Here is a 14,356-nt window from a genome sequence, read left to right on the forward strand (position 1 = left end):
CCTCTGGAGCCTTCAGGTCTGGCACTGATTCAGGTAGTTCTCATCTTTTAATATTTCACTATTTTGCATGCCTTGTCCCAGGTGAGCGCTGTAGTTTCTGTGCCTTTGGAGAAAATATCCACCCCAGCTTTTAGGACTTTGATCCTGAGAGGGTGGGGGGGGTCTGCGCTCTGTCTGTTTAAAACTTTGGGCCCTGACTAGAAATAAGTACCTAATTCCAGTCCACACCTTGTCATTTTGTACTGGTGGGTGGAGGTGGCTTTTTCCTGAGCTCCCCCACTCCTGTGGATGCTTTCTGTGGGTGCTCTGCAAGTGTGAGATGCAGGCAGGAGGAGCAGTGTGAATTCTGGCAGCACAGTGTGACAAGAACTAGCTCCAGAATCACACAAGCTTAAAAAGCTGCAAAAAGATTCTGTTTGTAGGTTCCCTCTATAAAACCCTGAGATTTAGGTAAACATTTAAACTTAGGAATACTTACATAAATATCTAAACTTATGAACAGTTACATAAACTCAACCTTTCTGAGGTTTTGCCCTGTACTTGGTCTCCTCTTCTTTAGCTTTAATTCTTCCTTAGGCTCCTCTTCTTAGGCTTTCATTTTTTAATGAAATTAAAAAAGCAATTCCCAGTCTGAGCACCGAGCTGTGGGGTAACCTGAGGGATTTTGGGCACTTTTGGGCACAGGCTCAGGCCCTGCCAAGCACTCACCTGTCTCACAAGAGGGGCTGCTCCAGCCGTGCCTGCACTGGCACTCGTCTGGTGACACACACACCCCCCCGTTGTGACAGTGCCTGCTGCACACCACTGCAAAACACACAAAAAACCAAAATATCTCATCACTAACTCCAGTGCAGATCCTAAAGTTGCCCTATTACAGCCAATAACTGATAATATTACTCCTGGAGGTAAACTGAGGGTGGGAGCTGTCCCTTTCCTTGATTTGCTGTCTCTATTAGAAGCCATACACCTAAAATTCTTTGCTTTTTAAGTGTTCCAGCTACTCAGTTTCACAGATAAAATTATATTCCTCTCAAGGGCAGCCTGATATTTAAATAAGCAGCGAGGTCTGTAATGATGGAAGTGCATGTGTTTTGCTGATATAGAAGGGTTTGAAGGCTGATTTTCAGATATTTTCTGTATTGAACCTCTTTTTAAATTGTATTGCAGAGTAGCATTACTTCTAATAGGTGTGGCTGGTCTTTTGTATTCTCAAAATTAGCATTACTATGTTCACTCACAATCTTAAATTTCCTAAATATTACTATAAATAACATGCACTTGTTTCTTCTTCTTTTTTGGTTTGTTTTTCCAGAAGCAATTTTACATAGAAAATGTTGATTTAGATGTGCATATTTCACATAATACAGCAATGCTGCTGGTAAATATATGCTCTGAAATAGCTACTGTATTACTTGAATCCTTTGTATTCAATAATCATTTTAAGAGGAAATATGGGGGAAAAAAGGCTTTTTGGTGGTGGTTTTTTTTCTCTTGTAATTTTTTGCTAATTGAAACATGTGATGAAGAAAGCCTGGGTGAGTTCATACGTACTTGTTTCACACCGAGGCCCTACAAATCCATAAGCACAAGAACAGGTGTTGTGAGGCAGACAAGTTCCTCCATGCTCACACGGGGGCTCACACTGAGCTGCAGGAGTGAAAAAATACAGTTCAAACATGAAATTCTCAGTGGTTGTGAGCACAGCACAGGTTACTCCTTTTCCCAACCCATTGTATTAACCCAGTGAGTAATTTGGCTGAGGAAAACACGGCAGGATAGCAGTAGCTATCCCATTAGCAACAGAGCACTAATGAGCAGCTGTATGAAGTCTGCAAGGGAATGGTTTTAACATAATCATATTTAACGTCTGAGCATGCACGTTTTTAAGTACATGTTTTGAAGGCTAGTGATGGATGAGGTACAAATGCAGTCACAACTCAAGACCTTGCCCATCCCTCTCTACAAATCTGCCTTGTGGATGGTCAGTAAGCTTCTACAGGTGTCAGAACTCACAATAAGGCAGAGATTAAGTGTTTCTTATAGCAAATAGTTGTGTGTGGATTTGTCAGCAAAATGGCAAACATTTAAGCAAAACCAGTTAATATTTAATGAGTAGCATGAGCTCTGCAGACAAAGCAGCAAATCAGGTAAAGATTTCTTGACTTATTGCAGTATGCAATGTAATTCCGTGGAAGGAAGAGATGAGTGTGGAAAGAACTGCAGCTCCTGAAACAGGCTGTTTGCTGAAAGCATGCTTGTTTTTCAAATGTTATTAATTTTGAATCTAAAAACTTTATTGTACAGGAAGCCTTGGAATTTTGGACCCTTAAATCTAGGATCTAAGGCAGGTACCTGACAATTCTTTTGTAATACTCTAATAAGAGTTAATTGCTTATGGCAAACTCAAAAGAGGAGGAGGAGGAAGATCACTGAAGGGACAGGATGATCGCTGAAGGGACAAAATAATTCCAGAAGGGACAGGGTGACCACTGACACTCAAAGGAGAAACTCTGTGGCAGGAGCAGAGCAAGAAATGTGTTCCAGAGGCACCTCATGCCTCTGGAAAAAAAAAAAAAAAAAAAAAAAAAAAAGGACCTCACAGAATGAAAAATATCTTCCCTTCTGTGTGGGAAGTGAATACAGTGAAAAATGTTGTACTTTGGCTCACTTCACTGGCAGAGTTTTGTCTTTTATGAAGGATATGAGGCTAAGCAAGGTTATTCCAAGGAAAAAGCAAAATGAAGCTAACGAGACCTGAAACAAAGCATCTTTCATTTTAAGAATTGTTACGAGGGAAGAGAACCTTTATGCACCACATTTTGTTCTTAAAGCTGGAAAATGGGCTATGGAAATGGAAAGCTAAATGAGGGACTAATTCTTGGGGAGCCAAGTAATTTAAATGCAGTTATTGTGTTAAAGACCTCATCACCTCTTGTGATTTTCACCAAGCCATAGAATATGAACTTTGCCATCCAAAAATATAATGAAAGCCCTCATACATTTTCTAATTGTATTAAAAAAGACAAACTCCAAGAAGGTGCTGTTAGATAAACCATTTTGCCATAAATATCACTGAAGAAATAAATATATTTGATATTTAATGATGAAATTTTTAATACTGCATTATATAACTTCAGGATTTGACCTTCCTGAGAATAGAGGAGTTACAAGTGTATTTTAGATCCATACTGTATATGCTGAGAATGTCATTAAGCTAAATTTAGTTTTGATGGGATAAGGTTTAGAAAAATTGCAAATCAACATGTACTTAGCTGAAATTCCAAGTATACATCCATGGGAAAAAAAAAAAGAAAAAAATAAGGGAAAAACCCAAATAATCTTTGTCTGGACAACTAAATAGATTTAGATAAGTTTAAATAAGGTGTTAGGAGGAAATGATTAGCTATGAAGATGATGAGACATTGGCACAGGGTGCCCAGAGAAGCTGTGGCTGCTCCATCCTTGGAAGTGTCCAAGGCCAGCTTGGATGGGGCTTGGAGCAGCCTGGGACTGTGATTTCTTTATCCCCCTTTGTAAGGGGGGTATAAAACCCGGGGGAAAATGTACCACTCTTTTTAAAGTACATTAAATGTGATTGCCTTTCCTGCAGGATGATGGCTGCATAAAGCCTCCAGGTGCCTCAGTGCTGTGCCAAGCACGGTGACATTCAAGCATTTTACGCTTTATTTCAGTGTGGTTTGTGTAGCACTTAGAGCGAGTGTGTCCGTGTGAATAGAACACTTTCCATCTGGCCTTTGCACATCCTGAGATGCATCTGAACTGTCAGAAAAGAACATGGTATTTTGGATATTAAAACATTTAGCTCTTACAGTGACATTTAATAGTAAAATGTTTAAAACTGTTCTATTACTGGTGAATAGCAAAAGATAAAAACTGAACACTGGCTCCTCTGTGACAGTAAGAGTAATATGCACTTAAAAGACATTTCCCACTGTAATAGAAATATACTGCTTATGTCAAATTATTTTCCCAAACTTCTGTCTTTCATCTTCTGAAATGAATACTTTTTTCCATGAGCATTTGCTAAATTGTAGGAAGGTATTGCGGTCTTTTTATACTAAGCGGTTTTGGATAGGGAAAAATAACAGCAAAGAGGAAAGCATTGCTGCAAATGGTCAATCTTGCTGTCAAGTGTACGTATGTTTATGTTTACAATTTAAAATCTGGAGGTGAAAATGGAGAAGTGCATTATTGTTTCCTTTGAAAAGGCTTTTTGGGAAATATCCCCAAACTTCTATTTTCCATTAAAATGAGATCATACCGTTTTTATAAGTTTCTCTGCAATAACTTCAGGGGCACTCAGGAATACCAGATGCTGTGTTGTTTCCCTTATTTTCCATAGCCTAATCAGCAAATATCTTCCAGGACAGAGTTATTGCTTGGCATCTCCACAGTGAGTAACTCCCTGTGCCATCCCCACGCGAGGCCCTGGGTCTGTGCAAATAAAGCCAGGCTTGGAGCTGTGAGAGCTTTGCCTGCTTAGAATTTTGCACCAAAGTCAGGTCAGGACAGGCTTCGCTGAAGGGAGCACAGTCTACCTTGTTTCATTGTACATTATTTATTTCCTTTCAAAGATACATTAACCTAACTTCCAAAATGTGAAGATGAAGTTTTAATGTGTTCCGCACAAGGGTGGGATGGAAAAAGGGAAAGGAAAGCTCCTCAGTTGTTGTTTTTTTCTTTTGGAAAGCTGTGGACTGAAGCTTTTCTTTTGCATGTAAGGTACACAGATAAATGAAATGAAGCATAGGATTAAAACATGTGCTACTGCAATTAAATTAACTTATTGCATATTTAAATAGTCCAGCAGTCTGGGAGCCCAGTTGTGAGAGGAATGTCCATTGCAGCAACTGGAATGTTAACAAGAGAAACTTGACTGAATAAATTGGGAATACAAATGCAGGCACCAGTGCTGGCTAGATTGTACCAATGCATTTTGCTTTGTGAAATGTCAGCGGAGTGCTCATCTGCAGCCAAAAAACCCCAAATAAAGTGGTAGGAATCATTAAGAAAGGAGCAGAGCACAAAAGGCCAGAATTCCTTATGCTCTGTACGCATGGTGAACTCCATCTTAAATACCATGGGCAGGGCTGAGCCCTCAGCTCAGAGAAGCTACAGTAAAAGTGGAAAAGATGCAGAAAAAGATTCAAGGACAAATAAACAAAGTTATAGAAGAGCTTTTGTACAAAGAACAAGTGAATAATGAGGCTCTTCAGAAATATATGACTTTAGGATAGAAAACTGTGAAATCAGATGTGAGCTGGAAAGGGTGAACAAGATAAAGTTCCAAGGCATCACCCTGGTGTTTTGGAGCACATGATCCATAATTTCTGAGAAGCTATTTCAGGGAGTATCCCTCTATCTTTCCCACATATTGCCAGATAAATGAAGTTGGCAGCTCTTGGAGAAAGGGAAAGTACTTCTGGTTTGATAGGGTAGATCTTATTGGGCATAAAATGTAAAAAAAAAATTAGTGTGAGCTACCAAATTTTTTTTCTTGTTACATGCAGCTCTGCATGGTGAAGTCATAATACTTTCCCAACTACTCCATCTCTCCTGTTATTATGAAAATTATTTAGTTTGAAAAGTGTTATTGTAATGTCAAGTCAATGCTGTGTTTTTAACTCTTGAGCAGAAAACATGACTCCCACTGTTCCAGACTTCCCACTGTTCTAGACTTCCCCTTCTCTTTGAAAATACTGTACAAAGACAATTAAATAATCCAGTTTTACTGACTTCACTCTCTTAAGAGTATTTCTCTAAAGTATTATAACTTTATCTTTGACAGGAATGCTGAGGCTCTTTTATGACTGCTGAAATACCAGAAAGATACCACTCCTTAACTGTCAACCTAATCCAAAATGGTTTTAAATGATTGTCTGTATTTTATGAAATGGAGGCTGACTTTTTAATGGTACAGGTTTAGTGACCAGACACTGCCTATCAAAGGAACTTGGAGCCTGGGAAACAAAAAAACCTGAAAAGGATGATGAGAAATTTGGTTTAAATCCTTATGTTCAATCAGTTTTCAGGTCTAGGTCTCAGAAAGAAGCTCAACGACGATACCCAGAGCAGAATTTTTCATTAAGTTCAATTCTGTTATCAAATGGAAAGGCAGGGTTCCACCTCAGGGCACCCTAAGGAGCTCCAGCTGCTCTCAGGCAGTGCCATATGCACAGACCCTGGGGAATGAGCTGAGCCCAGGGAAATGACAGCATTTTCCCCTTTTCCTTGTCCAGTGGATGCAGCAGCTTTGCAAGTGATGACCTGTGCACCTTGGCAGAGTGGGGAACAGAGGCAGGATGGCAAGGAACTGCTCTAGGGTGACCACCAATATTAACAGATATTTCAGAGTGTTAGCCCCAAGTGTTACAAATCACTGCAGCACTCGTGCCACTTGTAACACACCAGACAAAATGTCAGAAATGCTGATATCTGATCTCAATCCTGTTTGGGCTCCTTCTGCATTGTTACAGTGCTAGGTTTTCATTCGACTGGCACACGGAGCTGAAATGTGTAAAGCTCTGTTTGTGCTCTGATGCTCCTGCAGTGCTCCTTGGCAGATGATTTGTGCTGTCCCAAAAGCTGATAGAAGGAGACTGTACCAATGCATTGGTTTGTACTGCAGATATCCTTGGAAACAGCACTCAGAGTCAAAATTAGGTATTTAGCAACCTCCCTCATCACCAGAGGAGTGCTTGGCTAGGCTTATTCCAGAAATGCCAGAGAGCATCTTCTGCTAGAGAAACTGTGGGAGAACCCAGTGGACTACAGCAAGCCTTTCCTCCCCTACTTATTTTTTAGTTTTGTATAGTTGATGCTGACTGTCTCCAAAACGCTGCTCTGAAATGAAGATTTTAAAGCTGGCCTGTTTGGCTGTGAAGTCTTAACATTAGGCTACTAAAAAAAGCTCCTATTGCCTTTGTGCAGGAAGGGGAAAGAGCTGCAGAGCCTTGAGGAACTGTTTAATCTCCCCTCACCTGCAGAGTACATAGCTGCTGATGGAAGGAAAATAATCTGTAATTCTATATTACACCAAAGCAGGAGGAACAAAAGCAGGATTCTACTTCTGACAGACAATGCAGATGCCAGCAGTGAAGGGAGTGATCCAAATGGAATAGTGTGAAAATATCTCAGTTCAGATATCTGAATATGAGCCAAACACACTGACATTTAGCTGTGTTTGTCCAAGAGAAGGTAGGAGGTTACACCTGATGGTCCCCAGGGGTCTCTTCCATCCTGTGGTCCTGAGAGTTTTTCCCAAAACACTCTGATTTTATGGATTCCCACAAGAGTGTGTGACCCCCAGGGCAGGGTGACAAAGCAGACAAGGCTTCCAACTGAACTGTGACAGAGAGGCTGAGGGGCATGTCCAGAGGGATAATCATATTAAAGAGATAAAATTTTATATATAAAGATATAAAATATATATATTAAAGATATAAAATGTTATATTTAATCTAACATTTTACATTAAATATATAAAATGTGTTCTGACATACTTTAAGAAAGAACTTAGTTTTCAGGGTGCTGCTTATGTTTTTTTTCCTACAAGTCCTCCAAGTCTGGTTTTAATCTGCACATTTAGAGAGAAAAAGAAATTGTATTCTATCACAGCATACATACCACTTTTTAAAGCACTTCTTATTTTACATTATTTTCAGACATTCTTATTAAACAAAGGTCACATCCCCTCAAGATCCAAAGGTATTAAAACTTGCTATCAGCAGCCTGGTTCTTTTATCTCGTTGAATTTTGATATGAAATAAGATGGTGACAACTATCAATAGTGTCTGAGTCTCTTGACATTTTTGCTCACTTGCCAAGGATGTTATGTTGAAGCCTGGAGATTTTGCAAATGTTGGTCTCATCTAAGCTCTGATTTTTTGCCCAATGTTTGTGTCTCCTGTTCTCAGAGGGCACTGCTGTCTCGAGGGGAGTTGGGGTAGTGTGGGCATCACAAGGTGCTGATAGCTGAGGTTGTGACAGGCCTTAATCCAAGAAATTACCCTCATTTTTCAGCCTCGTTTGTCATGATGGATCACCTTCATCTGACATGGGAAGGGACATCCATGGCTGGAGGTACAATGGGGGCTGTTCACAGCACTGGCTCTGCTCCAGGGTGCAGGTGTGCAGGGGGCTCAGGATGGAGAAGGGAAGGGACAGGCTAATTATTGAGTCAGGTGTCATGGTCACTGACAAAAGACAAAAAAGGATGTTTGTGCATCGTGTCATCAAGCCCCAAGATGCAGAATGATGTTGGTAATAAAGTATTTCATCCTAAGGACTCTCCAGGGAGATTTTCAGTAATACCAGTAACTGAAGGGAACATCTCACAAGTAAAAGGCAGAGGCAGATTTACATTTTAAGGTAGATTTATGTTTTAAGGATTATAGTGATGGGTCTGCTGAACACACAGCAGCCTTTTGTCCAGACTGTAAATATTCATAAGTACATGGCCCTGGTCTTTGAGGAGAGGCCTTTCTGTGGCCAGACTTGCTTTGAGCTTCCCAGTACCAGAACCTGTTTGGGCCTTTTCCACTCTAGGTATAAAGCAGAAGTTAAAGACAAACTCCTTTGTGCCAAGTAACTCTAAATCCTTTAGGAGGGATGTTTCAGAAATGTGCAAATAGGCAAAAAAAATGAAGTGCTCAACATTACAGAAACCTTTTTTTGTACATTTTGTATCTCCAATAGTGCACTGAGCTCAGACAGGTGTAGCAGTGCTGGGGGCTGCAGACCCCCACAAAGCCTGGCTTACAGCAAGGTCCTTCCTGGTACATCTTGGCTGAGACCCCCCTGCTCTGTGCATGAGGAATGAGAGACCAGACAAGAAAGAGAAGAATGAATGTTACAAATACTTTTGCTTTGTCTGTTGGAAGGCCAGTTAAGATATCAACTTATCAGAGGGATGTCAGCGAAAGGTGTGATTAATGATAGCAAAGTCAGGGAATTCATTGCTTCAACAAAGTACATAATCCTATGGGTTTATGGAGGGATTCTCAGGTGCCTAATAAATAACTCAATATATTGTGAAAACCCTTCTGGTGTTATACATTTCAGATGACAGGTTCAGTTTCATATTTGAGATATTAGATAGACATTTACAGGTAATTTTTAAGATATTAGAAAAATTAGTTTTTCCTAGAATGTGTTGTATAGAGAAGTAGAATCAATTTTTCTCTTTCTCACAGAAATTTTATACGGTTTTGAATGTGATGACTTTTGTAGGATGAATCTGGCATTAAGCAAGATCACAATCTGTCCCTGGTTTTAATAGATTAGATGGTATCAAATAAACAGGTCATTTTTGTAAGCAGAAAGAGCTGTTTCAAAGTTATAGGTTTTAGTTATTATTTTGAAATATAATTGGTTTTGAAAACAGAATGGTCCCAGACCCAAAATTTCCAAATGTATAGTAAAAAAATAATTTTTACTGTGGAGAATTATTAGACTTGGAGATATCAGAGTGGTTTAAAGGGGATTTTCTCCCTTACCTTCACATGTGATTCCATCACCGCTGTATCCAGGGGGACAAGGACCACAGTGGAACTCTCCATCTCTGGCTGGCTGACACTGCACCCCTGTGAAGCAGGGCAGCTCAGCACACACCGCTCTGTGCTGCACCCCAGCGCTGGTTTTTGGCAGCTCCACAGCACCCCTTGCTCTGCTGAACGCCCTCCTGGCTGCTGGGCTGTGTGCTGGGAGCCCTGCTCCAGGAGCAGAGCCAGCACTCCGGGATGGAGCAGCAAGGGAAGGGCCCAGCCAACGCGGAGGAGCAGGGAGGAGCGTGGCCAGGGGAGATGCTCTGGGCTGCTCTGTTGGGAAACCCTGGGGTGCTTTATTCCTCAAGATTGAAACTCGACTGGGCCATTTCCTGGGAGAGTAACCATGCCTGGAATGAGTCTGTGAGCTTGCAGGGAGTGAACCTGGATTTGTGTTGGGATGGGGAGGAGCAGTCCGTGCTGTAATTTCTTTGTGCTGCTTAAAATGGAGAGAGGGGTGGGAGGTCACACCAACACCTGGGGCTCTGGGCTCTGGCTCCTCATGCAGAAAGGGAGTGATATCACTTCTTTTCTCAAGAAAAGGTTGTTTCTCAGGTGCTGTGAACTCCGTACCAGGCTGGTTTTCTGGTGATGTCTGAGCTTGGGAAGTCTCCCTTTCCATTGTAAGGGATGGAGTGTGAATGGCTGTGGGGTTTCTTTCCAAAAGGAATGTAATATCTTGTCTTGGGATTTGGGGTTGGGAAAGAAAGGAAAATACATTTCTTGATGTCTTAGATACATCTTGATGAGAGCCTCCAGCATCTTCAATATTTCTTCCAAGAAAATCCACATGGGCTTGGAAAGATCTTGAAACTAGGGCAGAAGGAAGATATATATTAGCTAAATTTGCTGGTCTAGAATTGAAAGGAACCACAGTTAACCTTTGGGTTTAGAGCAAACAACAGAACATCAAGTCTAGATGTAAAAGAGTTAATTATCAGATATTACAGGGAGGTTTATGCCAATTGGTTTAGAAATTACATGGGGCTGTCTGCTGTAGGTGACACCAGCACTGATGCACAGGGAACTGCAGTGATGACACTCAAAGGGTGGCATTCATGAACCAGATGAAATATATTTTTGGTAGCAAGTTTCAGGGAAGTTCAGGCATTATTTGTGTTGCAGCACTGGGCTGACATGCAGGGGTTAAATTGCAGCCAAGCAAAAACTTCCTGTGCTGCTGTACTAATTTTGGCTTGCACTAGTCTGTGAGGTTTTGGTACTGTGCACCTTTTTTGTGGTGAATCTTCCAGTTCTTGACCTCCTGAGCCAGGATTTTCTTCTTCTTACCTGTCTGTACTGCAGTGCTGTGCTGGGAAATGCTCTGAGGGCATAACTCAGAGTTCTCATTCCAGCTCTCTGAGTCAAGGAGACAGAACATCCCAGCTTGGCACAGACAGATGCTGGAGCAGGAGAAACACACAGTGTCAACATGGCCCTTGGCAGGAGCGTGCCCTGGAGAGGCTCCAGTGCCATCACACCAGTGGGTGACTCGGGAATGCTGCTGTAGCCCTGATGGCAAAGGGAAGTTATAGGGAAGATTTTAAAGGAGACAAATGGCAGAGCTTTGTTGGTGCTGTGCACAGCTCCCCGCAGACGAGAGGGGCAGCGTGTGAGGGAGCGGCCGGTTTGTTACTGTCACCCACTTGTCCCAAAGCCAGCCACCTTTTCAGCTGTGTAAGGAGGGATGATAGATGGGCAGAGGGGACTCTGTGAAGGGCCTTGAAAGTGGAGACGAGTAGTTTGAATCAATACTTTCAGGAAGATTAATGGCCATCTGCTGACGCTAATGAATGGAAGAGGCTATTTTTAACCGGTTCTGGCACACTCACTCTGTAGGATATGGAATACATTGGATCCTGAACAACAACCCTCCCTTGGTTCTGGGGTTAACCCCATGCAGGATGCACCTCTTTCTTTAAATATAAATATTAATCACTTTCTAAAAACTCCCATTGATGGAGATCTTAACCATAGATTGCAAGGAATGCTTGGATGCTTGGCAAGGGTCGGATGAAAGTTAGGGCATTGACTGGACCAAAACAAATCCTGGCAGCCAAAGCAGTGTTTATTTGGCTGATAAATAGTGTCATTCTGCTGGCAGCTGATGAGTTTTTATTGCCCTGAAGCACAATGTTTTGGAGATTTACAATGGTGCTGGATCGAGCTGTGGCCATCAGCAGGTAAATACATGGTATTTAGTGGAGCAGAAGGCAAATACATGGATTTCAGTATCCAAAGCAAGGCTGGTAAATGATGGGGGACACAGAATGGGAGAGCAGAGATGATGAAGCAGGAGGACATCAGCAAAAAGAGCATGTAAGGATAGGAGAAGTCAAAGGATTTTTAAAAATGAATGAATGAGAGAAAGATGAAAGAAGTATCTCCACAGAAAATTATAGGTAATAGATGATCATTATAGCCCTTAGAAAATTTGATTCGGGGACAAGAAATCAACAGGAATGACAGTGAAGGGCTGAATGACCTCTGACAGATTTCCAAAATGAGCCCTGATTATAGCTTTAAGCTCCTTCCCTGTGTCATAATTAAATGGGTTTCCCTCCCAATTAAATTTGAGTAACTAGTAAGGGGATCAGACTGACTACCTGAGAAAGGCAAATCTTTTATTTCTTTAGCAGATGATAGAGGTGAGATATCCATCCTTTAAATAAACTTCATCTTTTCCTGTAATGGGGAGCATATTTTTGGAATATTTCCCTGATAAGGTAATTTTTACATCTCAAATGCTACCATTGAAGAGTAGTGACACATTTTTGTTGGTCATTCATTATGATATATACAGATAAAGGTCCCTCAGCCACTCTATAGAGGTGACTAAACTCCATAAGATGTTGGTGTCATTGAAGGGTGTTGACCAGAGTGTCCTCTCAGCCTTTATTGTTTCAGACTTTTACTTGTATTGATAGAGTGCAATTTAGTTCAGATAAGAACATGATAGATTTTTCTCTGGAATACCTGAAAATTTCTTTCTGCAGCCTTCCAAGTATCTAAATAAGCTAAAACAAAGAAAGCAAACCAAAAGAATGCAGACTCAGTTGTCTGTAGTCAGCAGCTTTCTCAAATCCTGCATTACTTCAATTTATTTTCCTTGCTCAAAATATTTTCCTTGATCAATATCTTCAAATGTGTAACCCATTATCAATGCAAACTGTGAGAGTGTCAATCTGTTTTCCCTGTTATGCCAGCCTATGATTGCATATTGGACTGGATGAAATCACCAAAAAACCCCACAAGGTGAAGTGCTCAAGGTTATATGATGGAACAAACCCACATTTTCACTCCCTGTCAGTATTTCTGCACAAAGTAATGGGGAAGTGTGCAGCACTGGAATAACTGAGTTTATTTTTCACTGAAGTAGATAAGAGACAGAAATGCTGCTGCTCTGCTCCAGCTGGGCATGGCAGGACCTCAGTTCTTATTGATGTGAGCAGAGCATCATTCCTGTATGGATCAGCTCCCAAAAAGGCAGATTCCTCTGCTGTCCCCCATCTGGGGAGCACTGGAGCAAGGGTGACAGAGAGCAAATTTCTGAGACACAGGTTTAACATCCCTCATCCAACTGGATGAGGCACTTTCCACCAGGACACTTTCCATCCCTGTGGCGCAGAAGTCCCCCAGCCTGTGACACTCCAGCCTCTGGTTCTCCAAGGGTTTCCCACTGGGATTTCACAAATCAGAACTGTCACAGCCAGCCCCTGGTTCTCCAGTGCCATCATGGTGTTGCTAAGGCACAGCAAATCTTAGGATCCAGATCATTCCCAAGGGAATAAAAATGATTGAAGTTGGTGAAAACAGCCATTCACAGAGAAGGTACTTGACATCTCTTAAACCCAGGCTACTTGACATCTCTTAAACCATCAACATTCCGAAACAAAAGGAAAATCAAATATATTTTTTTCTCTTCTGAGTTTATGGTTTGTTTTGTTGGAGTTTTTTTCTTTTACATTTAGAGTCTTTCAAAAAAAGACCAGATCCACACTTGAATTAAGAGAAGTCATGTCCCCTTCTGACCCCAACTACTTCTGCTCCCAGTGAAGCAGCACACATTTCACACCCTGCCTAGAGCAGGCTGCACCAGGCTGGTTGTTATTCCTTGGTGCTGTTCCCCCACATCTTTGCTGGGCTTAGACTTACACACCTTCACACTGTTCTTCCCAAGCCATGTGCCTTGGAGACAGCCCCATCCTGACCAAACCTGGCAGCTGACACTTCAAACACTTGCCTAAGCTGCCTGCAGATATCAGTATTTATCACCTTTCCATTGCCATGCTTCTCTTTGCAGCTATTAGAGTTAGAAACTTTCCTTTGGGTTTAAAATATGAGTGTTACTTTTTATTTACGCAATGGCTAGAGCATCTTCATGTAGTCTCAAGTGCTTCTCTCTCTTTTAATCTACTAAAATGCCCCAAACCAGTCTGCTCTTCAGGTGGAGACTGGCTCCTTCTCCTTAAACTCCCAGCCACAGAAGTGGCTGTGACCACTTCTGCCTTTTACTTCAGAGGATTATGGGCACCTTTAATTCTGCTCGAGTTACAACTCTTCAGAATTCTGTGAGCAGTTTAAGGATTCATTATTAACACAATTCAATAAATTTACAATTTGTGTAGTTTTAGAGCTATTAACATTTAGTAGTACCTGCTGTCCAGCCCATTTCTCATTCAGAAGAATGTTGGCAGAGAAATGCTCTTTTGACATATTACACTGTGTGGGTCATCATTTAAAATTTGAGACATCTACCAGCACATAAATCTTATTTAAAATGTCAAGAG

At 41.3% G+C, this 14,356-nt stretch overlaps 1 protein-coding gene across 1 annotated transcript in view; it reads right to left on the reverse strand.

Moving 5' to 3' along the window:
• The window catches only part of LOC120502356 (von Willebrand factor D and EGF domain-containing protein-like), a 164,234-nt gene that overhangs the window by 26,289 nt on the left and 123,589 nt on the right, over positions 1–14,356 (reverse strand). The window contains exons 21-23 of the mRNA XM_039710115.1: positions 9,519–10,379; positions 1,552–1,647; positions 709–804 (exon numbers count right to left, since the gene is read on the reverse strand). Coding sequence (XP_039566049.1) covers positions 709–804; positions 1,552–1,647; positions 9,519–10,379 — 1,053 coding nt within the window. The remainder of the gene's footprint in view (positions 1–708; positions 805–1,551; positions 1,648–9,518; positions 10,380–14,356) is intronic.

Source organism: Passer montanus, unplaced genomic scaffold, assembly GCF_014805655.1.
Source record: "Passer montanus isolate IOZ18808 unplaced genomic scaffold, ASM1480565v1 scaffold1, whole genome shotgun sequence".
Lineage (NCBI taxonomy): Eukaryota > Metazoa > Chordata > Aves > Passeriformes > Passeridae > Passer > Passer montanus.